The sequence below is a fragment of the Cotesia typhae genome, unplaced genomic scaffold, assembly GCF_013202065.1.
Source record: "Cotesia typhae breed Kobodo isofemale line unplaced genomic scaffold, CoteBio_Ctyphae contig_69, whole genome shotgun sequence".
Classification (NCBI taxonomy): Eukaryota; Metazoa; Arthropoda; class Insecta; order Hymenoptera; family Braconidae; genus Cotesia; species Cotesia typhae.
The window spans coordinates 909,799-936,587 of record NW_027423763.1 but is presented as its reverse complement, the minus strand read 5'-3'; the positions used below and the strand labels follow the sequence as shown (position 1 = coordinate 936,587).

At 31.1% G+C, this 26,789-nt stretch overlaps 2 protein-coding genes across 16 annotated transcripts in view; one reads left to right on the top strand and one right to left on the bottom strand.

Annotated features, from left to right (window-relative positions):
* Positions 1-4,336: 4,336 nt before the first annotated feature.
* Positions 4,337-26,789, bottom strand: part of LOC141532849 (uncharacterized) — a 95,353-nt gene continuing 72,900 nt past the window's right edge. For 4 of the 5 annotated variants that reach the window (XM_074251409.1, XM_074251408.1, XM_074251412.1 and 1 more), the window contains 5 exons: positions 9,564-9,704; positions 9,252-9,488; positions 9,088-9,157; positions 4,911-4,957; positions 4,337-4,830 (listed from right to left, as the gene is read on the bottom strand). In XM_074251409.1, the coding sequence (XP_074107510.1) occupies positions 4,793-4,830; positions 4,911-4,957; positions 9,088-9,157; positions 9,252-9,405 (309 nt within the window). In that variant the 5' untranslated portion in view covers positions 9,406-9,488; positions 9,564-9,704 and the 3' untranslated portion in view covers positions 4,337-4,792. Of the gene's footprint in view, positions 4,831-4,910; positions 4,958-9,087; positions 9,158-9,251; positions 9,489-9,563; positions 9,705-17,225; positions 17,332-26,789 lie in introns of those variants that run through there. The other variant, XM_074251410.1, reaches the window with a different exon arrangement.
* Positions 18,314-26,789, top strand: part of Eph (Eph receptor tyrosine kinase) — a 92,191-nt gene continuing 83,715 nt past the window's right edge. For all 11 annotated transcript variants that reach the window (XM_074251383.1, XM_074251391.1, XM_074251389.1 and 8 more), the window contains exon 1: positions 18,314-18,457. The gene's annotated coding sequence lies outside the window, so the exon portion shown is untranslated. The remainder of the gene's footprint in view (positions 18,458-26,789) is intronic.

Below are 26,789 nucleotides of genomic sequence, written 5' to 3'. Positions count from 1 at the left end.
AAGATTCAAGCTCATCTTGATATTACTCTCAAATATAAAATCAACTTAAAGATTTTATTTGCTGCGGATGGAAATGGGATTGGAAGCGCCATAGCTATTTAGCTGCTGCTGCTGCCGTACCGGTGGATTTAAAAATGTACTGGGAGTTATTAATGTCGGTAGTCGCGAGACCGTGCGCTTCCGCGACAGTAAATCGCCGGTACAAAATACCGCGGTGGGAAATAAATTAAACCAAGTGAGCGATAAGTCGTTGATGCTATATTTTCAGTCTCTTTTATTCGACCTCCCGTAGCTTTAATTCCTATACTCACTCTCACTCATCCGCTTATTCATTTATTTACTTCCATCCGTACATATGTATCCATATATTTGTTTATTTATTTATTTATTTATTTATTTATTTACTTAGCGACTGTTGATCTGAAATTCTCTATAATTATCCCCTCAACCCGTTAAAGAGATATTTGACTCGCGAGAGCTCAAGCTCAACTTGATCGAGACGGTAATTTAATAAATGTTACTAATTATTTTACTAACCGTAATTATTAATACACTCAAGACCGATCATCCGGTTAAATACACTCTAAATTCAATTTATCTTTAATCCCCGACGTATTAATTTAAATAAGTGTTAATATATTTTCATTTTAATCTTGATAGATAACTTCACATAATATAATATATTCTTCATTTTCTCATTTATCAATTATTTATTTATTTTTTTTTTAATTATTTTATTTATTATAGAATTTTGTGATTTTTAATTAAAAAAAAAATTTTATTATTATTATTATTCACTGTACTTTCTTAACTATTGAAATTTTTTAAGATATCAGCTCATCCCGATGTTACACTCATCAAGAGCTATCATTTGAGTACCCACATGCATTTTTCATATATTTTTCATATATACATATATATAATATATATATAAATAAATAAAATATATGAAAAATTGATGTAGGTACTTAAATGAAAGGTCTCGATGAATGTAACATCGGGATTATTGTCATTTACTTCTTTGCCTTTGATAGATTGAAATAATGGGACACTTAAAAAAAAAAAAAAAAAATTATTCTTCATTGACATTATTAATTTTTCCGATTTCTCCGGAGTAAAAACAGAGATTGTTTCATTGCAACATGACCTAAAAGTCATTGTCTACCGTACAGACAAAAAAGACTATTGTAATCAGTAGTCACAGAAAAAAAAAATTACGAAATGGTGAATAATGTTTTACCGTCAAAGTAAAACAAAAATTGTTGTAATTAAATTTCACCTGAAACGAGCTATTATAAAAGGCAATTTATTTTGGTAATTAATTTATTTAAATTTATATTAAAAATTTTATGAAATAATGTTTTAAAAGTTTATCTTCGGTAATTAAATAACTAAGTTTTTACTTTTTATTTAAGTTAATGTTTTATAAATAAATTAAGTATAGATGAAACAAAAAATAAAATTTTTTAGACTTTTTATGGGGAAGAAAATATAATTTTTTGACCTTCAGGTTCGTTTATTAATTAATTGAATCGTTAAATAAAGTATAGTATAAAATGAAGGATAAAAGTTTAATGTGCGTATTCTAAACATATCAGGCGTCTTTGCTTGCACTCTTAACATTGCACATTATAGATTATCCTCTGAAGACTATACAGCGTGTACATAACCTACTATAGGACTAATAGAGGAGTAGTATATCTGTCGCACGCACCCATCGATAAATCACGTCCTCTTCTGTTTCTTCTTCTCCATTTCTTCCTGGTAGCCCTCGTACTTTGTTTGTTTGTTTACTTATTTATCTATTACGGTGACAAATTTCGACAATTGGATTTCAGAGAAAAATAGACACGACCACCTGACTTTAGAGACAGTTTATTTATTTCAAGTACGGAATAAAAGTAAGTATGGACAATAAATATCAGCAATTAGTTGGATTAAAAGTATCTTTTCTGTTTTTTTTTTTTTTTTTGTTTTGTTGTTGGTAAGCTTTATATGGAATATATTTTTTTTGTTTTATTAATTTTTCGTCTATTCCTTCTTTGATATTAATTTTATATTATTTCTTCCTTAATATTCTGAATTATTTCTACTTTAATTAATGTAACCATTTTTAAAAATCTATTTTGTATTTCTTCTTTCGATTTTATGGCTATTTCTTCTTCATCTATTCATGTAATAATTTTTTTCAATATTTTTATATTTCTTTTTTTAAATTTAAGGCTATTTCTTCTTTAATGCCGAAGCTATTTCTTCTTTAATAATAAATATATTACTTCTTTAAGTAATTTTTATTTTTCTTCCATTAAGTTTGAGGTTATTTCTTCTTTAATAATAAATTTATTTCTTGCTTAATACAACATTATTTCTTCTTTAAATCCCATTATTATATATCTAGAAAAAATTCATAATTAAGGAAGAAATGTCGAAAAAAAAAGAAATAAATTTAGAAGAAAATTTACTAAAGAAGAAATATTAAAAAGCTAATAAAAGAAGAAGAAATATACAAATAAATTTTAAAAACGTTATATTTAGAAGAAATCTAATAAATAACAAAAACAATTAAAGAAGAAATGAGATTAATAATTCATAAAGAAGAGATATTAAGAAGTGAGAGAAGAAATACAAGAAGTAGAGTCAAAGAAGACACATAATAAAAATAAATAATGAAAAACAAGAAGATAAATTGAAGACGAAGAAACAAATAAAAATAAATGTTAAAGAAGTATTGGCGAAGAAGCAAAAAGTCATTAAAAGAAGATGTGATAAAGGAGAAATATTATACAAAATGAAGTAATTAGTGTTTAATTAGATACCCAGTAAAAACCTCGAGCGCAAGATATAGCATAATAAAATCAGCAATTTAAAATCGAAACGATTAACGGAGAGAAAGTAAATATAAATATACTTTTTATTTTTATTTAATTGATGATGTCACTGTATACGAGTTAAATAGTTAAGTGATATTGTGAAAGTTTTATTACTCTATAAAAATAATAAAACAATAATCCGAATATATAAAATAGTTAAAAAAAAAATAACTTATGTGATGGCTTTTAAAAATAAAATTCAGTCACTCAGCAATTAAATAAATTTTCTCGATATTTAAACCAAAAAAATAATAATTATTATTATTTAAAGTTATTTATTATTAAAATTAAACTTTTATTTAATCGTTATAATAAATTAATCCTGAAAAGAAATAAAGAAAGAAACAAGAATAAAAATTTATTTATATAATAAAAAATTAGCATATAACATCATTCCAATTGAATAATTTATTAATCTCAATAAAAATAAATTATATTTAAACTTTAAATAATAAAATTAAATTCTTCTGTCTGTTTGGCGCCAATGAAATTCTTAAGAATGCGAAAACTTTTGTGTTTCCCAAAATTCCAAGGGAGAAGAAGAAAGAATAAGAAGAAAAAGGAGCAGATGATAAATAAAACAAAATGACAATAAAAGTAAGAGTATAGGTAAAAATAAAAATAATGCGTGTATAAAGTGAAAGATAAAAAATGTTTAAGTATAAAAATAATAAAAAGGTAAAAGAAGAGAGCCCGAGGGGCATCATCCCTTGCCCGGTGAAAAACGACGAAGCCGAAGCCGAAGAGGAAGAAGAAAGAAGAAATAAGATAGTGGTGGGGGTAAGAGCCGAATCTCAGTGCTATATAGCGTGTTGGTGTATATAGTATAGTACGGCCTATAGCGGCGTCGAACAACGGCAATTTAAAACCGCGGCCATGTTTCTCCCCCTTTCACTTCGCTCCTGAAGCTGAAGAAAATGATACGGTCTTTCTCGCTCCAATTGGGCTTAATGGACGAAGACGACAGTCGGCTCTTTTTTTTCTCATTCAAAATTCAAGCGGACCTTGACTCCCCCCCTCCCCCGCCCCTGGCCATACCATCCCTTCCGACGTGTCTCTTTCTCTCTTGATGTGCGCCCTCCTTGTCTCGCGAGCCGAGATTAGGATCAACCTCGCACGGACTTGTAGATCGTTAGTATATACCTGCGATGCGGATTTTTATGACTTCGGACTAAGACGGCTTTTAACGAGTTTCAGCGACCTTTTTTTGTTCCTTTAAAGGTATTTTGGTGTATGCCTGCTTTTATTGGGGCATCTTATCTAGTCGATGACCATCAATCTGGTGTTTATGAGCTTTTCAAAATAATTAGGGCGAACTGACGTTCTATTCGATTTGTTGATTTTTTTAAGTCTGGTTATTGAGTTAGAATTGCGTGTTTGTCGTTTGTGAATAGTTTCGGGAATTTTAATCGAGTGTTTGGAAGATTTAAAAGATTTGAGCTATTTGATAGATTTTTATTTTAGAAAGTTGAGGTGGGATTGAAGGGGAAGATTTTATGGAAAATAACGAAACTGTTTGTTAGATTTGAGGGAAAGTTTTAAAGATTTGGATAGCTTGGAAGATTTGAAAAATTTCAACTATCTTATAGATTTAGAAAGATTTTGTTGGAGAAACTCAATGCAAGATTCAATTAGTATTTTTGACGAAAAATTGAAAAGATTTGGATAGCTTGGAAGATTTAAAAGATTTGAACTATTCGATAGATTTGGAAAGTTTAAATCTTAAAAATTATTTAATATAGAGCTTAATTATTAGATTTGATGAAAAGATCGAAATAGTTCGGAAGATTTGAACAATGTAATATTTAATTTCCACATTTTAGATTAATAATGTATTGAAATTGCGATTTTTGGTAGTTTATGATAAATCGATAGTTTACTGACACGTCGATAGTTTAACTCTATGCCAATATCCATAGTATTTACAAACTTTCGAACAGCAATCTTTGTTCTTTTCGCACTAAAAAAAAAAAGTTATTACTAGCTAATTATTAATGCAAAGTAATTTTTTTTTTTAACTAATTTTTTTTTAATACTTACGTGACCATGGCCTATGCATCTTTGGACTGCAGCCATGATTAAATTCACTAAAATAATAGTTAAAATTATTGTTAAGAGACATCTTCGTAAGTTGACCATTTTGAAGAGAATGATTAATTTATCTAATTAAAAAATACTGACGGTATTTTTCCTTTCTGCGGATAGTGAACAAACAAACTCATAAAATCTATATATGACCCAATTATTAACGACATATTTTATCGTCAAATAGATAACGACTGTTCTTAAGATGAAATCATCCAGAGCATTGACTTTTGGAAAATTTTTAAGTCAACTTTTATTCTAAAAATTAATTTATTCCTTTGAATTGTTTAATTGAAAAATTAAATTATTCAAGATATTTATTTTGGGGATATTTTGTCGGGAGATCAATAATCATAGAGCCAAATAAAAACCTCCGAAAAAAAAGATATATCGTTCTATAAAATAAAATTCTCACGTGTGTTGACATTTAGAATTTAAAAAATAAAATTAACAAACCTGGAGTTCGTACTGGTTTATAATTCTGATACTCGAACACATACTAGTGGATATATAGAATTATTACTAGACAGCAGACTTCCGGTAAAGGTCGAGCGTTTCTTTCACCAAGTACACAACAAGTGATGCATACCAATATATCGTAACGCAAACCACCACAGATCTATGCAGGTATAATACATAGGAATATGAGGTATAAAAAGCCATTAATCATGACTCAATGCTGCTCGAAAACAGTAGATGTATGTATTATACACACCAAACTCTAAATACTAACCACCGTAGCGGTAGTTGTATTTATATATTCCACATGCACACACACACACACACACACACACACACACACACACACACACACACACACACACACACACACACACACACACACACACACACACACACACACACACACACACAGGGAGTCGTTTCGATGACTCGTGAGATTCTTTTCGAATAAGCGAATAGGCTCGAGTACGGGCATTATGTCTACCGATCACCATACAATAAGAGCGAGATAATACTAACCAGTGCACCAAGCACCCGAGAGAGAGAGAGAGAGAGAGAGAGAGAGGGGGGAGAGAAAATCTAGACGCTGAGCCACTAGGAACAAGTGAATTGAATGAACAAAATGTAATATATATGCTTTGACCGATCACGTTCACAATCTGTATACCGATACCTACTCCGCTTTTGGTGGATCTACGAAAAGTCATTACTCATGGTTGTGAAGGATCATAAGCACTTGTCATCGAATGGTAGTCATTGATACAGTTATTCATTATCTGAGGATTATACAAGGGGAAGTGGCTTGGTATTGTTGACCGATTTTGTGACCCGGTTATCGGAGATCAGAACTGGTTTGGTAGTACAATATTTTTTTGTTCGATTCTAATTCAGTGGTACTAATTTGATGGGTACGATTTATAACTGTAAATTAGTTTTGGATCAAATTGAGCTTAAATTAGATTTAATTGAGAGGAAAATGAAGGATTTTAGATTGAACGGGTAGTTTTTGAGAGAAATGAGGTGGATAGTTGAAAAGCTAATGGAATTCTGCACAAAATGAGTCGTCGCGCGACTTGATTGGCCGCAGGTCGATTTTTGATTAATCGATTAAAAAAATATTAATGCCGTTAATTTGATGAAAGGCTGGGAATTAATAGGGGTTGTGAGGGTTCATTTTTCTCGGGATTTCATTCCCTAGGTCGCGGTGGAAGTAATTTTAAAAAATACACAAGTTTATTTTTTGTTATTCCCTAGGAAGACAATTTTTAGGCAAGAGGAAAAATTGATAGTTAATATTGAAAACTGTAAAAGTTTTGTAGTTAAATAATGAATGTAAGAATGAAAAAATCCGCATTATTAAAATAAACAGAGTAGTGAATAATTCCAGGAGTAGCTCGGGATCCAGTTATCCATATTGATTACGCTCGGATAGCCATTAGCGACAAAATGGGTAATGGTACTATTAACCGATTTTTAATCGGGTATCTAGTAGTACTCAGAATGCGTGACGCACAATGTTTAAAAAGGCAGATATAATAAAAATAACAATATCAAGTTGATCAAAGTGAACATAGAGCATAGACTAGAGTCACATTATACATTACACGATTGTGGAGCATTAAAGGACTGACTCAATAGAGAGATCGCCGGCAATCGATTGCAGATATCGAAACCTGCTATCAGCCTTTCCATACCTAAACTATGTGTCCAACAAGTTTGTCCGATATGGAGAGTTAATGCGGTATAAATAATAATAACATTAATAATAATGATAATAATAATAGTAACAGTAACAATAAAAACCCGGGACACACGTTGCTCGCCGGAAAATAAATAAATGAATAAATAAAAATGGTAAATCGTTGACATGAATTGCGCATTACCAAACAGGAGTTGACATTAGTCGCGGTTATTGTCAAAGGAAATGTACGCGTGCTCGTATCGGTAGTTTGTGAAATCTTTATGATGCAGAGTGTGTGCTAAAATGACTGGTTTATCGGGACAATTCATTGGTAACATGAATGCCAACTGCTTTTGTAATGATCACCCAGTCCGTTCAACCTTTTTCTCTTAAATGTGGATTTTAAAGTGTGTACTTTGGCATCCACCCCATTTGGAGCGAGCTTAATTGATCCTTTTTAACCGAATTAGAGACTACTTATACGATAAGAATCACCGGATCAATTTTAATCGCAATTTTTTGGATATTTCTTAGAAAAATTAATTTTAGGATAAAATAAGTCAGATAGTTTGAAAGCTTATGAAATTCCGCACAAAATGAGCCGTCGCGCGACTTGATTGGCCGCAGGTCGATTTTTGATTAATCGATTAAAAAAATATTAACGCCGTTAATGTTATGAAGGAGTGAAGGTAACCATAGATTGTTTGGGTTCATTTTACGCGAAATTTCATTATCTAGGGCGTAGTACTTAAGAAATTTAAAAATAACAACCTTGATTTTTCCGTTAATCAACGAGGCGACAGTTCCCGAGTCTGCGAATTTTATTAAAAATAAATGAATCGAATAATTGACTTGATTGGACAACAATCGATAATTAAATTGGAGCGGATAAGTAATTTATGTTAATGTTAATAGCAATAGTAATGTTAATGAATTTATTAACAGTAATTGGCTTAGGGTAAGGGCTGGTTTCCATGGCAGCCTCTTGTTCCATTTCCCAATTTATCCACTAGTACAGAGCACAGACGACTAGATATAGAGTAGAGAGCTTAATATCGTACATATGTAGCCCGTGTGTACAGTCTCGAGCACATGCATACAACTCTGCGATAGGGATCTGTACAGAGTGCGGGCATCAGCTCGTTCACAAACATCCCAATGACCACTTTAATCAGTATCATGAAATGTTCCACGTCATTAGGAACACTAAAACCTGATAGATATTTAACATTCGCATTTGAATTCGACGTGTGTTGAGCGTTGATAAACCGGAGCTTTTTCACTGCACATTATCCGAATATAAGCGTTGATAAAGGGTCATAAAGACGCATTGCCAATATAATAAACTTCGATTGCAATCCAACATTTACCATCCACCATCCAACAGTCCACTTATATCAGCTGAATAGGGGCAGTTATGGACACGGTCTGCCTACCGGTCCGCAGATCCTTTTTCCGGGCCATCAACTCGCCGATTTCATCGACATTCATCCAGTGGATCATCTGCCGGCTGACACTTGGATCCGCCGTGACTGGAACGAATTCGGAATTCGGGATTAATGGTCCCAGTTCTCAAGAAGAAGAATTTTGGTTTATTTATTATAAGGAAGATACAGATTATGGAGGTATGATATTTTATAGAAACTTCACTGTTGCGTTTCAGAAAAAATATCAGTATATAGAGAGTTATAAAGTTCTTGAAATTCCGCGTAAAATGAGCCGTCGCTCGACTTGATCCGCCGCAGGTCGATTTTTGATTAATTGATTAATAAAATATTAACGCCGTTAATTCTATGAAGGGTTAATCATAAATACGGGTTGTGAGGGTTCATTTTTCTCAGAATCTCATGAACTAGGTCGCAGTACAATTAATTTTTGAAAATTAACAATTTAATTTTTTTGTTAATCATCGAGAGAACGATTTTTGACTTCTAGGCGGTGGTTTAATGTAAAAATCTTCAAATTTCAACAATAAATATTGGTACATACCGAAAGTCGTTTTGTCGGGCCGCAGAAAAGATCGTCTGTGTACACGTACTTGTGTACTTGTATATTAAGCCTACAATTATCGAGCAAACAGCAAATAGTGTAAATAGTATCATTTTAGCACCAGGAACATCCTGGACAGGAATATAATAGCCTAGAGTACTTACCACGTACCATGAGTTTTTTTACACATTGGGCAGATGCGTGTGTGTCTAATTTCGCTAATGAACCTGGAACCTGGCTAACCAACTTAGCATGAGAACTCTGTAAGACGGTCTTTAACCGAAGAAAAGGAGTAGTGGTTCCCTTCTTGTTCCTCATCTTGGTCTACCTTCTCTTTTGTCTTCACCGCTAGCCCATTGTTTCGCGGCAAGTTCCTGCCAGCCCGATTATAAAATAGCCAACTACAACATACATCGCTCACATTTTTATTTTCTCTCTCACTTGCTGTTTTTTGGCTTAATCATTATTATTATTACTTTTATTTTTATAAAACTACACCGACAATTATTCTGGCTAATTCTCAGTTCAGTTATAATGTACTTATTTTTTCGTCCAATTATTTCTCCATTAGGACACACATTCGCGAAGCGTGACAGATGACGGGTGATGAAAAACCTCTGAAAAAAAAATAAATTAAGACGATGAGTTTAAATTGGTAAAAAGTCGGGAAGAAATGAAAAATTAAGAGGGGAAAAGGTGAAGAAGGCGACGTCTAAGAAAAAAAGTTATTGAGATTTTGGCAAGAATTTCGATGGTAAAGAATAACGGATAAAGAGGGCTCAATAAGTAAGGTCGGTTTTGTAAATGCGGGCGGAGATGTGACGTCAAGCGGAAGCGCCAAGCCACTGTGAGCCGTGAGCACTCGATTTATGCAGTCAAAGCCTGAGTGACCGATTGTTATTATTGTTACGCTTTTTTTTTATTGTTGTTATTTTCGTGGTCACTTCAATCAGTCAGTCAATCTGGTTCATTTAGTACCGGTGATGGATCTTCAAGCCTCTATATTTCATGTCCGGGAAGTCTGAATGATCTAATACAATTAAACTTGATTTATCCGACGTTTTTCCACTATGACCTACATCTAGTCTAATTTATCAGTTCGGGATTTTAGTTTTATTTTTATGGGAATTTTTGGTTGGATTAAAATTGGGTTTAGTATCGTGAAAATAGGAAAATAATCAAATTTTCATAGAAGGTATTGATACTATTTTATGATATATCTAAATTCGTTATCTCAACTAATCTCAACGATTAACAAAAAAATAAAATTGTTAATTTTTGAAAATTAGATGTACTGCAACCTAGTTCATGAGATCCTGAGTAAGATGAACCCTCACAACCCGTATTTATGATTAACCCTTCATAGAATTAACGGCGTTAATATTTTATCAATCAATTAATCAAAAATCGACCTGTGGCGGATCAAGTCGCACGACGGCTCATTTCACGCGGAATTTCAAGAGCTTTATAACTCTCTATATACTGAAATTTTTTCTGAAACGACAGAGTCTTTAAACTCGGAATATATCGTAAATATATGGGATTATTTTTTAAGAATTCACCTACTGGGCTTTGACCAAGAAGAAATATTAAAAAACATTAATATTATGAAGAAAGCTGTTGGGTCGACGGGCGAACAAGTAGATGGGATATCATGATAAAATTTCACTTATAAATGAATCTGTCATTGGAAAAAGATTTTATTTTAAGAGCTTATCTATAAACAGTGCATTGATGTGTTTGAAATTCGAAAGAAATGAAGCACTGATATTTCTTCTGTAAATTTGAAAGTTATTTTGAAGATTTTTAGGTTAAATTACCTTGAACGTAAGAATTATAGGGAATGACAATGTCAGGCGTGAGCTCACTAATTTTTGTTGGAACCTCCAAAGCGATGGAAAAACAAAACTACTAGAATTAAATTCTACGTGCAGCATTGTCAATCCCAGCTCATTTGACAACCCCACAAATTAACAAAACAAAGACACAACGGAGCCGTAAGTTCCTCCAAGATGAGCCCTTATTTACAAAGTAACTCTCGAAGATTAGCCTTGAAAAAGCTTTGGAACATTCGGAAGAAATGATGAAATCATTTTTGCAACACCTTCAGATTTCCGTCGAATAAGTTCCTGTAAAATACCAAACCTCCAACATCTGTATCTTAATAACCCATAAATTTCTACAGACACCCTTCAAATGTATCAGAGAGCAACTACGTTAGCATTGGCAATTATTGTTTTCCCTACAATACAATATTGTAATACATACAACACATATTCTATCGGCTAACGACACAGGATATGATAGTCCAGAGGACAGAAATATAATACTAATTCTAATCCCTGCACCACCACCAGATACAGAGATGGTGGATGTGGATTATTGTTTCATTGGGCTGCGGTTGATATTATTGATGGAGTTTACTGTCGACGAATAAGTGAAGTGAAGTGAAGTGGGATCGATGATTTATACCGGCATCTAAATCTAATATTATTTATTTCTTTGTTGGATTATTATATTGGGAAGAAATAGTATGTAATATATATAGATATATGTCTACACGTATATATATATATATATATATATATATATATATATATATATATATATATATATATATATATATATATATATATATACATGTATAAGCACACCTAACCGCAGCAAATAACTGTTTTGAATTTAGACGGGAATTTATTTTCACCGGATGACATTTATTGATATTTAATAGATTGCTTTATAAATGTGGGCTTGGTTGGTAGTTTGGTAGCCGGCAGAGTGTTTTATTTTATGTTTATGCTTTTTAATAATGCTCTCTCTGTTCTATGCACCGAGAAGAGGGGAAAGTCGAGGGCCGTTTATTGTCGATAGAAGAAAAACTTTTTAAATTAGTTCGATGTTTATTCGATGTGGGAAATAAAGCTAACAATCCTCGATTCTCGATCCTCCATTCGAACGGTTAGGATATGGAACCAATTGTTGGCACCCTACTGGTTATACTGCTCTCTTTCCTTTATTTTTTCATTTATCTAAACTTAACTCGTAATTGATGAGCGATCTGGTTCATAAATTCTTTTTTAGATAAATATTATTCCTTGCTAATTAATCATTCGAGTGTCACTTGATCGTGTTTTAGTTGACTTGTTATTTATTGCTGGAATTTTAGATCAGAATTTTGTTAAATTTTAGAGAAGTTAGTTGTGAAAGTTATCGTTAACGAAAAAAAGATTTTCAACGAGCTGTAACTCCGAGGAAAATGATCGTACAGTAAAAAAAAAAAAATAAAAAAAAAAAGCAAATTGTAGCTCCAAGTGTCTAGTTTTCAGATATGACCATGAAAATTTTTTATCATGTTCGTGTCTGGAGAAATCCTAAGAAAACTACAAAAAAAAAATTTTCCAAATTTTTTCTCGTCTTAAAAAAAATCTACGGACTTCAAAAAATTTTTTTCCATTGTTTCGATGTAAAGCTTTTTTAGAAAATTTAATGCCCTTCAATTTGACGTAATCAAAAAGCCTGTACGATGATTTGCCGCGGAGTTATCGTCAGTCAAAGCAAAAAAGTACTTTTTCACTTTGACAATCAATAACTCTGGAAATAATGATCGTACAGGAAATCAAAGAACGGTTTTGAAAACTCCACAATATTCTCTATAAGATACCGTGAATAGCTTTTGTCAAAAAAAATTTTTTTTCTGAATTGAAAACTTTAACTGAAAAAACGACAAAAATTCGCATAATTAAGGATATTTGGATAACTTAGTATAACTTTGGATAAAATGGATGAACAAAGGATATCGTCGGTAATTTTTCAACCTCCAAGTGTCCCCTAAAATCCCTTCCTAAGGAAAAAAAATTTTTTTTTTCAAAAATCTTTATTTTTCCAATCAAAGAGATTAATTTTTCAAGAAATTTGAAAAAAAAAATTTTTCAATTTTTTTTTCAAAAAAATTTTTGTTTTTTTTTTTTTTTTTCAAATCTCATTAAAAAAAATCGATATACCCCCCACGGTATTCAGCTTTTTTAATACGAAATTTGATGAATTATTGATATTAAAAAAAAAAAATCTTTTAATTTTTCTTAAAATATATTTAAACTTTCTCGAAGCCAAAATTGACTTTTCTGAAGACAATTTTCTTTAAATAAATAACTAAAATATATAAAATAAATCCAGCGTGGTTCTGATGGACATCTACGTGCTCTATAAAGAGCGTCCCTTAACAGTAAGCCCATAAAAGTGCAATAATAATAAGAAACTAATAACAAAACAAAATAAATAATAAAAGTTAGAAATACTAGAGTGGATATATAATAGAATATAGGAGTATAGACAGAGTAGACAAGGCAGACTGTAGACTAGTTCATGGCGAATAGTCTACTCGATGATTGGATCACAGGTTGCAATAGGCCGCGTAGTTCGTTACACAGGGTAATTGCTGGATTTTATCCGTTCGTCTATTTCACAAGCGTGAAAACGATTTCGCTATACACACATATATACATTTATAGTTATAGATATTATATATGCGCTGTGTATATATAATATACATTTACAACACCACGTTGATTTACTTCCCTCGATCTACTCTCCATAGGCATTCTCGCTGTTTTTTATCCTGTTCATCCTACCCCCCTCCCTCTCCCCTCTCCCCTCTCCCTTTATACCTCCCTCTCCCGGCCGTATGAGTGTAGCTAGTATGTGATACTGACTCTGATACCACCAGATATGGAATATGGATGTATAAATTCACACAGATCCTTTGTATGGATGGATGCATGTATCTATGTGCAGTGTGTACATCCCCATCAGCAGCAGCAATAAAACAAACAGGATTGCCCGGCGAGCGCCATCGACGAGGTCGATTAATGGGACGATCTTGGTCGATCGATTGGAAACCAAAAGGATATGCCAGATGCGTTTATGCCGGCAATCAACCTCATCCAGCCACACACCATTCAAATATTAACTAGCGTTTATTGTTGTAATTTATAATTATACAATGTCTAGTGACAAATGCCAAAAATAATAAATTTTAATCATCAGAGAAAAATTCTTAAACTAAGAAAATAATTTTGAAGAATTTCATTGTCTTGGATCAATACGGAAAATTTTTGAATTAAGTAAAATTTATTTAAACCAAGAAAAATTTCTTAGTTTAAGAATTTATATTTATTTAGGTTTTTTAAAAAATTTTTTACCTAAGAAGATAAAACAATAACTAAAAACATGTAAAAGTTATATAAATTCATAATAACAAACAATATTTGATACAACTATAATTCAAATTTGCGCGCGCAAGCGCGCGTCTTGACTATAGAGTTTGCATATATTTTCATGCTTATGATATATTCGACCAATCACATTACGAATAGTTTGCTTACATGATATATTTTCATATTTTTCATCTAAATTATAAAAATGGATTATATTACGATTACGATAGCACTTACAATCATGCAATTGCAAGAACTGATGTACAAATTTAAATATGTCAATAAATAAATAAATAATTATAAAAAAAAAAAAAAAAAATTATTATTTAATTTAAGAATTTTTTCACTTAAATCAAAAAGATAAAATCCTCCAAAATTATTTACTTGATTCAAGTAATTTTTTTTTTTTGCCAAAAAAGTGGACAAAAAAATTTTTTTGACAGTCAACTCAAAATTTTCCAAAATTTCAAGGTCAATAATAAAAAAATTCAATTTATAATAATAATGATAATTTAAAGAAATTATTTTTGTATAGATAAAATCAAAAAAGACATCAATTAATAATATATGATTTGTCATGTCAACTCATTATCATTATCAAACATAAACGATACGTCAAATAAAATATATTTTAAAATGTCAATTAGTTCCAGCTGCCAGAGACGGCTTATTTTAAATTCCTAAAATAAATAAAAACTATACTAACTGTATTATATACAAGAATTTATGCCAGATCGGTTCCGTTTACTAACTCGAGCTTATCTCTATACTAAACACTCACATTTTTATTTAGCCGAAACCCCAACACTCGTAAAGTCAATAGTAATATGAATAGTATATACAGTAGCTAAAAAAATAACACAAACTTAATAAATTAATATGTTATTATTTATTTATTACCAAAGAGATTAATAAAAGCAACGGAAAGATAATTAATGAAAACAAATTTTCATCTGTTTTAAAAATAAACACATTTATCAAACGTATAAAAAAAGAACGACAGAAATAGGACTTATGGCTGTTAAAAACCTATTTAACTTCTATTTATAATTATTAGTATTAACAAATCAACTTAAAAATCTTTTTTTTTATTTTTGTCTTTAAAAATTTGGAAATTGATAAATTTATTTAAGAAAAATCTTTTTTTTTTTTTTTTTTTTTTTTTTTTAATTGTTTAAAGTCGCATAAAAGAAGCAGAATAATAATACACTTAAATATTGAAAATATTCATTGGTGTACGCCGGACTCGAACCCGGTCCAATGCTTTGGTAAGCAAGGGCCGGATCCGACAGGCTACTGCGCGCCTAAAAAAATCTTATTTATAATAAATTTATCTAATTTTTTTCAAGAAAAAATTTATTCATGAAATTTCATGCTGAAAATAATAAAAAAAAAATTGTAATTTTTAATTAAAAAAAAAAAAATAATGATAATAGGTCAAACTAAGCGCTATAAATATATCTTCCAACAAAATAAATCATGAACTCAATTTTCCAATTACTCAATTCAATATATATATATACCATTGCCTTCAATACAATCTTTTAAAACTCATTATATGCATATATATGAAAAACCTTGTATTAATAAATTATTAACTTTCTAATCATCTACATATTTTAGTTTTCTCAATAAATATTTGATCCCGATAAATGCCTCTAACAATTTATTGTAATTATAATCTTCACAATTGAACAATTCGTTTAAACTAAAAAATTCACATCGAGATTATCGACAAATCATCTCAACATCCATAATTATTATCATTGTTATCGCAATAATTATATATTAATTTGCAACATCAAAAGATGTAAAAGCGAGCTCGATTCTCATGTCCGACCATCAATATTGTTTTCATTTTTTAAGTTCAGTTTCTATTAATAATTCAAATCAATATCATTGCGATCGGAACATTAAGAAATACAATTTTATTATTATTGTTATTATTACAATTATATCCATAATAATTATTATAATTGCAGCATATTGTAAGTTAGTTCAAAGGGCGCAAAATTCTTTTTAAATTAAAGACCTATTCCTGTACATTTTCTCAATAGTTGTACTTACATTTCCATAATTAACGAAAAAGATGAATATAACTACAAATATATCCTTAAAAAAAAATTATCATGATTTTTTTTAACAATTTAATTACTACAAGAAAAATTTGACGTTTAAAAGTTTTAAATGCAATTTTTTAAAATTAATTTAAATTTTAAAGAACTTTTATCGTCTTTATTTTTATTTAAAAATTTTTAAACTAAACAAGCTCATTTTTCTTAGTATTTATTATTTATTTTAGTTTTTCAAATTTTTTTGTAGTAATTTTTTCAAAAGTTTTTATTAGCAATAAAAAAATATTTTTAAAAAATTGTACGGATAGTTTTTAAAATTTTTAAGTTTTTTAAATGTGGAATTATTTTTTAATTTTTTTGTTGTAATTTAATCAATAAAAAAAATTTTCTAAAAAATTTTAAATGGCGGCTAACTTAATTTTCATCTATTAAAGAACATAAATATGTCCTGAGAGAAAAAATTTGTCCAAATCCAAAACCCAAAAAAAAAGCATCTAAGCCCGCAATAGAAAGCTCCTTTTTACAATTCCAAAAAGTCACCCGTATTCTCATCCGAAAGTTAATACACACAAGCAACCTTACAGCTTACGGGGATTATATATATATATATATATATATATATATATATATATATATATATATATATATATATATATATATATATATCCAAAGGACGCCTGTCAATTTATTTATCGTGCGCATGAGCAGATAGCACGGGTTCCAAAAAAATCAATGGCCCAGTGTATTCCGGTAATCATTGTTCTGCTCATCAATATCGTATTTATAATTTATGATGATGATGATGATGATCATCATCATCATCAATAACCAATAACCAATTACCAATTACCTAGTCTCTTGAAATCCTTGCAGGTACGTATTTGACATAACCGGGATGAGATGGTCAAAGGGCGAATCCTAAGTAACCAGCTGTTTGTCTGGAGTCTTTGAAGTCAAAGTTCCAGTAGCTAGCAATAGTACAATTGAGATTCTCAAACAATCCTAGTCATTGGCAGAGGCACAGCAACAACATTGCTACATAGTAGTTCTGCATCCGAAATGCGACTGCACTTTGTCTTCTCTTCGTCGAGACTCCACGGCGGCGCTAGTTTCGCCCTTTCCTCTTCTAGAGTAGTCTTCCATCTCGCTCGACATAGTCTTGCGTCCTTGTCTCCATCTGCGCCTCTACATCCACTGTAAAACACCCGAATAGCGGTACGATGAAAACCAGCCGGGCAACTATATACTACACACTACACTCTACGATACACACCAACGCCACCACTACCATCACTCTGCTAGTCAAGACTGAACATCGGACTCACACACCGTCGTTTATTCTCCCACTCCCTCTACTCGCTTCGGTATTTCGGTTGTTCGGTGCTCGGCACTTTAGTTCGTGTCCTCTCGTTACAGCGCGCGGACGCAACCGTTATTTTCGGGACGCTATTCACTTCTTTTGAAACAAAGTTTAGTATTATTATTATTTTAATTAATATCGCTGGAATTATTTAAAAAATTAACGAACAAATTTAATATAAACAATAACAGTTGTTTCTTCTTTTGTACTTACCAACTGATAGTGAAAGTGAAGATATCCTAACCTCGAAATTTCAAATCCCAGCGCCTTTTTGTTGTCAGGAAGAAATCACGACTGAACGACGCTCACTGCCGGCTGAAAGGACTCTAGTATTATTTATCCAGTGTGGTGGTTTGTTCATTTATTTATAGAAGGTTGTTGTGCGTTTATTTTTTATTGACACAGGTTCCGTAATGGTCAGTGCTGTGTTAAATGTTATGTTATGTATTAACGTGATTGAATTATTTTTCACTGGACGGGGTTAAAATGGCGCTTGTACTCTTCGTCCTCCGCGCACCTATATCGACTGTGACAAATAATTCACCGACGGCGAATGGAAACGATTGGCGGAATTTTTGAATCTTTTTATTATATAATTAATTATTATTGATTTATTATTATTGTTATTTTAGATACATTTTGTTGAACACACTGGTTTCTAGTCCTTACAAGTGGTTATTTAAGTGTTTGTGTTGTATTACAAGGATTTCTTCTTTAAGAAGGTAAGAATTTTATCTGTTATTAATTAAGAAGCGATAGATGTTGGAGGTTTCAGATTTTACAGGAGCTTGTTCAGTGGTGATCTGAAGGTGTTGCAAAAATAAGTTCATCATTTCTTCCGAATGGTCTAATGCTTTTTGAATCTCTGTATCTGGTGGTGGTGCAGGGATTAGAATTAGTATTATATTTCTGTCCTCTGGACTATTATATCCTGTGTCGTTAGCCGATAGAATATGTGTTGTATGTATTACAATATTGTATTGTAGGGAAAACAATAATTGCCAATGCTAACGTAGTTGCTCTCTGATACATTTGAAGGGTGTCTGTAGAAATTTATGGGTTATTAAGATACAGATGTTGGAGGTTTGGTATTTTACAGGAACTTATTCGACGGAAATCTGAAGGTGTTGCAAAAATGATTTCATCATTTCTTCCGAATGTTCCAAAGCTTTTTCAAGGCTAATCTTCGAGAGTTACTTTGTAAATAAGGGCTCATCTTGGAGGAACTTACGGCTCCGTTGTGTCTTTGTTTTGTTAATTTGTGGGGTTGTCAAATGAGCTGGGATTGACAATGCCGCACGTAGAATTTAACTCTAGTAGTTTTGTTTTTCCATCGCTTTGGTGGTTCCAACAAAAATTAGTGAGCTCACGCCTGACATTGTCATTCCCTATAATTCTTACGTTCAAGGTAATTTAACCTAAAAATCTTCAAAATAACTTTCAAATTTACAGAAGAAATATCAGTGCTTCATTTCTTTCGAATTTCAAACACATCAATGCACTGTTTATAGATAAGCTCTTAAAATAAAATCTTTTTCCAATAACAGATTCATTTATAAGTGAAATTTTATCATGATATCCCATCTACTTGTTCGCCCGTCGACCCAACAGCTTTCTTCATAATATTAATGTTTTTTTAATATTTCTTCTTGGTCAAAGCTCAGAGGCGAATTCTCTAAAACTAATCCCACGTGTTTATGATAGATTTCGAGTTCGAAGACCTGAGGATCTAACAAATGTCACTGGTTAGGGGGATAGGTGTGTTGAGAGATCCTGAAAGAAACATCTGCCGTTTGGAAAACGGAATATTTTGTCGGGAAATCTAGTTAATAGTCCAAATTATGGGATTTCTTTGTCGAATCACAAGTTATAAATTACCCAAAGAATTTTTTAGTTTCTTAAAAGATTGATTGCCGCTTCATCCGTAACAGGATTCAGCTTTTTAACTGTTTATAAATAATTCTGATTTTTATTCTATACGAGATTAATTCTTGGAAATAAAGTGCGAGTCGTTAAAAGTATACTACAAAACTCATTTCTTGGAATTTTTTCTATCGTGAATTTCAGAGAATCGATTTTAGGTTTTTTTTTTTTTTCGTCAATAAAACTCGAATGTTTTTAAATTGAAGCAAAACAAATCACGTATCCTCTTCGATACTTAAAGTTACAAACGACTTAAAAATTTTGTGTTTTTTTATTTTCAAATCATTGTTTGTATGCTAAATCTTTAATTTAATTTTTTAAAGTCAATTTTATTTAATTTTCTACGTAAAAAAAAATTTTTTTTTACAACACCACTATCTCGTTATTTCAAGAGAAAAAACATTGAAAAACCCTCATTACACTTTTATTTTAATTACCCAAGCGTGTGTTAATCAGAATTCTTATCACTTAAAACAGCGTTTCGGCAAACGAAATTCCCGGGAATGAAAATTGTACCGAAAAACGCTTAGTAAGCAAGATAACAGAATAATGCAAAGTGCTTTTCTTCTTTCCTCCTTTCTCAGAGAAATTCTCGGACAAAGAAGCTATCTTACAAACTTATGGAAATTCTCCATAGTTTTTTTTTTTTTTTTTTTTTTCGTAGCTTGGGTTCCAGGCTATAAATAATAAAGAGGATCAAGATCAAGAATAGGACGATAAATAACAAAACAAAAAAAAAAAAAAGTGTAACCTTCCGGATGTTCGAGACATATCAAAGAAGTTGAACCTGACTACGTTGGGCCATTCTATTTGTGCAATTACAAAATCACTTTGGGAGTTCATAAGATCCGGGGTTTCTCGTCTGTATTCAAATGAGTTTACTTCTCTATATACTTCTCCGTCAGCATGTGGTTGATGGACGCAAGAGAATTTAAAGAGTCTTACGGAATACCAATACGAATACAAACACCTTGGAAGAACTACAAGCACAAGGATATGTATTTATTTATACATATATATATCACTGCTGTTAAGTGGTAAGCTCTTTCTTATAGACACGCGTCTTGTCTTATATCTACGTAGATATTCACATACATGTCGGTAAATACTCGCAGCATTCATCAACGGACGTCCAATGTGTCGAAGTCTATACAGATCTCCGTTGGAACATGATGGATGATTGAAAACGATATAACTAAAATTATGACAGACTGGGTATGATGGTTTTATTTTAGCTCCGATTGTAATCATCATCATCCCATATCTTAAATATAATACCACTATGTGTAGTTATAATAATCGTAATAATAGTAATTAATATTGTGTATGGAAGGAGATTGTTATCTACGGGCGATATTAAATTATATATATATATCAGTCACTTTATATGTGAATTATTTCCCAGAAGATTCAATTGAGCCACCCCGGTCAATTTATTTATTAAGCTTAGCTATGATCCTGGGTTATGAATTCTAACGGCTTCTGGACGTTATCTTTCATCAACAACTAGATTGTTTTTCGCCGCTTTCGGTTATTTTACTTCGAAATTCTTCGGGATTTTTTTGAGTATATTTTGGCGGGAAAATAAAATTTTTCGGATTTTTTTTTTGCTACAAAACAAATTAGGTCTTCCTGAAAATTTTCTTGGTTCAAGAAAACCTTTTTGTCTAATACAATTTTTTTTTTATTTAATCTAATAAAAAGACTTGAAACTTTTTGAGTTTTATTTACTGAAATTCGGAACAAAAGTTAAGAAAAATTTCTAGTAGATAGAAATAGAAGTTTAAGAATCAATTCACTCTGTTATTGTTTCAAGATTAGTGGTTTTTTGATTTGAAGAAAAAAGTCAACAAGTCCGTGAACGTTTAAAAGAAATCAGCGTTTCGAGAAGTTTTAAACTAGAGAAGAAAATCACGGACTTGTAAACTTTTAAAGAAATCTCAAAAAGAAGTTGTTAGAAAACATTGAGTTGGTTTTAGGATTTTCTCTGATTGACTGAAAAGTAGTTCTGAGGATTGAAATTTAATAATCATTTTTACTACATTGAGTTATAAAAAATTTTTCCTCTAAAGTTATGTAATCTTTAAATTTTTAAGATCAAATCAAAAGTTAATTTGATTTGGCAACAATTTCAAGCTTAAAAGCCTAAAATGATTCAAACAACCTTTAAATTTTTGAAATGTATGACGAGTTGATGAAAAATGATTAAAAATTGCCTCCCTCTCAGTTTCTAACGCAACATTGCATAGGTAAATCTACTCTATAAATCAAACGAGACTTTGACATTTGACTCTTGTATCTTGCTCTATCGACAGTTTTACATTTAATTAAAAAAAAATGATTATTGATGAAGAAATTCATATCTTAAGCAACTATTTTTTCTCTTATCGTCACCTTGACAATTTTATTATTTATTATTACTTATACAAAAAAAAAAAAAAAAAAAAAAAATTCACTTGAGCCAAGAAAATATTTTTCTTTCTAATTATTTTCTTGAGCGAAAAAAAATTTATTTTTGACACAAATTTCACTGATTTTCAAAAGGGTACCTTTTCATATTTTAAAAGAACAGTTTTGCATATATTTTCATGCTTATGATATATTTGACCAATCACGTTACGAATAGTTAGCAACTCATATTTTTCATCTTAATTTTATTATAGGACTAAAAAAGTTCAATAAAAATATTTATAATTAATGATAACGAGTTTTTTGTCTCGATTAATCAAAAATGAAAAGCTACCTTTTTGAAACTCAACTCCAAAAAATTTAATTTTTGATAGAAATAAATTTTCTTTTCTTCTTTCAACGTTTTCAAAGTTTCAACACCAAAAATGTGAAGGATCTACTGAAATGAAATAATTATTAAGAATCGCACGCGTCGCGTGAGGCTTAGCCTGAGAAATGTGTACTTACGCACGGCGTCCCTTATCTTCTCTCTCTCTCTCTCTCTCTAGCGCACTGAGCCTTTCCTTTATCGGGTAAAACTCGGTTCTTTTTATTCACACACGTAAATGACAGTCTGTAATGTAATGTGTGGGCATAAGTATGAGTATGTACATACAATACAACGTATAATTATTGAGAAGCGGTAGAAGGTGAGAGAAAGGACGTTTGTTTGCTCGGTTCAAATATTTGAGCGTGTTAAGCGTCGCACCGACCACCGACGCTCACTATAAGACAACAGCACGTTTTTTTTTGTTTATTGCTATTTGGTTATTGGTTGGTCAGAGATATTAGGTGTCATTTAGTAGCTCCAGAGTCCACGAACAACAGAATCTTGAGCCTTGAGCCTTCATGTCCTTGGTCTTGCGGTCAAGTTGGGGTTTTGAGTCTGTATCTGTATCCGTATCTCCAGAAAGGTTGACCCACCATTCGCTACAGTTACAGTTCTTAATTTCCATGGAATTTCTTTTTAAACCATTTAGTTTTTCTAGAAAGAAAGTTTTCTTTAATATTTTTTTCTGAAAAAAAATTCTTTTTAAAAGAGCTAACAATTTTTAAATTAATTAATTTTTAATTAATTTTCCGTCAAATCTGGAAATTCTGACGCTGCAATGATTTTTAGCTTGACATTAATGCTAAATCTTACAAAATTAATTAAGATAAAAGCCCCAATTATGGACAAAAGTCAAGAATTAGAGATTTTACCTTTTAAAAAAAATTTTTTCAAGTTTTATTTTATTTATTGAAGAGTTTAAAGTTATACGTGCATCCTGTAGAAGTTTACGGATTAAAAAAATTTTTTTTATAGAGCATAATGACAATCCTCAAGAATTTTCCAACCAAATTCTTTAAGATTATAAAATTGAGCAGCGTAAATCGTAAAAAAAACACACTCAATACGGATTCCTAGAACTTTTGTTGCAACGCAAACATCTTCAAAAGTTCTCGAAAACTTATTCCTTTGAAGGGTTTAGGTATTTACGATATCTCTGAGGTATAGTTTCCAAAACGTTCTCAAAACAGTTTCTTTAAGAATGAAAATTTTTATTATAAAGCATTGTTCGGGAGGAATTCTTGGGAATATTTTCAGAGAAAACTTAACGGATTTTTTAAAATTCTTCCAATTTAATATTTCAATCGTATCCAAAATTTTTGTACATGTATCCGGAGGAACGAAAAGTATTTTATAAAGAGAACAAGTGTATTTATATGATAAAATGGATTTTTATGGTTAAATTTGGTATCGTTGGAAAAGTCTTGACCTGGAGTTGTGCCTTTTTAAGGTTTCATATCATTCTCACCAATAGCCAATTTATTATGATACATAATTAAGAAATGACGTAGTATCTTGTGAAATATTGACATTTTTAAAGATATAAGCTCATTTTGGTGTTACACTCATCAAGACCTTTCATTTAAGTACCCATATGAATTTTTCATATATTTATATATATTATATATTTATATATATATAGATATATGAAAAATATATAAAAAATGCATGTGGGTACTTAAATGAAAGCTCTTGATGAGTGTAACATCAGGATGAGCTTATATACTTAAAAATGTGAATATTTAAAAAAATACAGGGCATTTTAATAAATATTTTCCGATTTACGGTAGATAGCTATTATATTTTAACAATCTAAAAAAATGCTGAAGAAAATAATTTCCAGTTTGTTAACCTGACGATAGATAATTACTTAAGCATGTCTCCAAGGGATATAATACGATAAAATAATATTTAGTATAGCTGTAAGTATGAAAGCTAGAAAATATAGACGATAGAATATAAATGTGAGGTAAAAAAGGGAGCAACGTACTATATAGTACCCGGGTAGTTAGTTGTGATGGGGCACAACGAGTATAGCGATAGTCACAGTACTATATCCTACAGTGAGTGTTTAGGTAGCGTAGCATATAGCATAAAATATAGAGTATAGAAGAGTATAGAAGAGCATGAGCTTGAAACCAGCGTAGCAAAACAGACAATATAAAGTAAACCCGAGTAGATATAATACTTTTGTCCAGGTATATAGCCTCAGTAGTCTGCATTCACCACCACAAATAAACCATAGACTGTAGATTGATATTCGATGTGTAGAACTCAGACATGCGGACATGTGAGTGTGAGGGGTTCGCTATCCCTATCCCTATCCCTATCCCTAGTTGGTAACACCTATGATCGGATAGGGCAGTCGTAAAACTTGCCACCCTGGTACCTGGCACGGAAGACTGTCAACCACGATAACAATCGGCTACCGACGCAACGACTGTCAACTAACCCTCTATTTTTACTCGGACATTTATACACGTCCGAGTTATTAATCACTCCCTAAGAGAAATCGGGCATGTATTGTATCGTGTGTTATTGCTTCATACATTTATATATATATATATATATATATATATATATATATATATATATATATATATATATATATATATATATAATATATAATCTGTGAGCTGACCTGTGTGACTAATTCCTGACATGTCAAACTGTCGTCAGATTTTATTTACAGGGAGGAACGCCCCCCACTCTTACTTAAAAAATTTTTGACAAGTGGCTTGTCGGTAAATAGGATGGAATGTAACTGTACACACTGCATTAAATCTGTAAACTCTTTGGGTATGCTTAACAAAATAATGAAATAACTGGAATAAGTGTGCTTGAACTCTTTTAAGAAATCGGGCTTTTGTTCCCAAGAAAAAATGTTTGGAACCTTTGGGACTGAAAAAAAAAATAAATTGGAACATTAAATCTCTTTGACTAGCCACTGACAAAATATAGTTTACCCCAAAAAAGTTTATATTTGTTAACTAATTTAACAATCTAAAAATCCATTATTTTTCTTAGACATTATTTATACTTGTAAGTTTCTCGCGCTTTATATTTTCATTCCCGGCAAATTGAAGAAAATAAGAAAAAGGTTTTCATCCAATAACCGTTCCAATTTATAAAATTCAGTAAACCCGTTATACGCAAGAACAAATAATCGGAAAAAAACTTGGAATTATAATAAAAAGTTGTAGCAGTGTCCTCTTAATCAAAAAAGTAAAAAAAAAAAAATATTTCTTCTTAGTCTTATTCTTCTTCTTCTTATTCTCATCCTCCTTCTTTTCGACTTCCTTTCTTTATCCAACCGATCAACTTATCCGAGAAGATCGCCCGTTACTTTTGTCTGTTAATTGTTTTCTTTGTTAAAAAAAATAAGACCATGCCTGCCTGCAGGTTTACTTTTTTTATGCCTGTCATTCTTAATTCTCCTTTTTTTCGGTCAAGAAGTGAAGTAAGGAAAGGGACTCTCAACAACTTTAACCGAGACTTGGACGACCAACGAGTAAACGCCGAACGGGTATATACATGTATATACATTGTAGGCTTCGAAATGTTGTAAAAAGGTACACTAAAGGAAAGTATACAACCTAACGACAGGTGAATGCCGCTCGTCATAATTATCAGAATACATATTCTTCAGAGTACAGCCAACTTCTTAGATTCGTATTCATGGAAAATCTTGAGGTCTTCACGGAAAATTCTTGGCCTCCGCTCAAATTTTCCTCTCGTTAGTCAGTCATTCATATAATTTATGCGTCAGAACATTTAAACTTGCGTCAAAATCTTTAGAAATCTTTAAAAATAACGTTTTCTAAAAAAAAAATTTTTTTTAATATTCAATTTATTAGCTTCAAAATTTGCCAGGCTTTAGAAGTTGGAAAACTGAATTGAATTTCACAAACCGATTTAAAATCGGTCGATTTGTTCAGAAGATATCAATGTTATAACACAAAAAATACGATTTTCGATTTTTTTTTTCATCTAATTCCAATTCGGTCCTTTTTTTAAACTATTTTCCAATCTAATCGTTAGAAAAATATTATTTTTCAGAAATTTGATTAAAAAGTACAAAATTCCATTCAAATTTTCAAATTATAAGCTAAAAATAACATTTTTGGAATCATTATCTTTCGAGTCAACTTTTAAACTACTTGACCGATCGGTTTCAAAATTTATCAGGCTCTAGGGGTTGACAACCTGCGTTAAAAATTGCATACTAAATCAAAATTGGTCGATTCTATCCGAAGATATAATCATTGCAAAATAAAAAATTAATGTTTTCATTATTTTTTTCCTATAAAATTGAAACAATAATAATTTTTCATTTAAAACTTTTTCTTTTT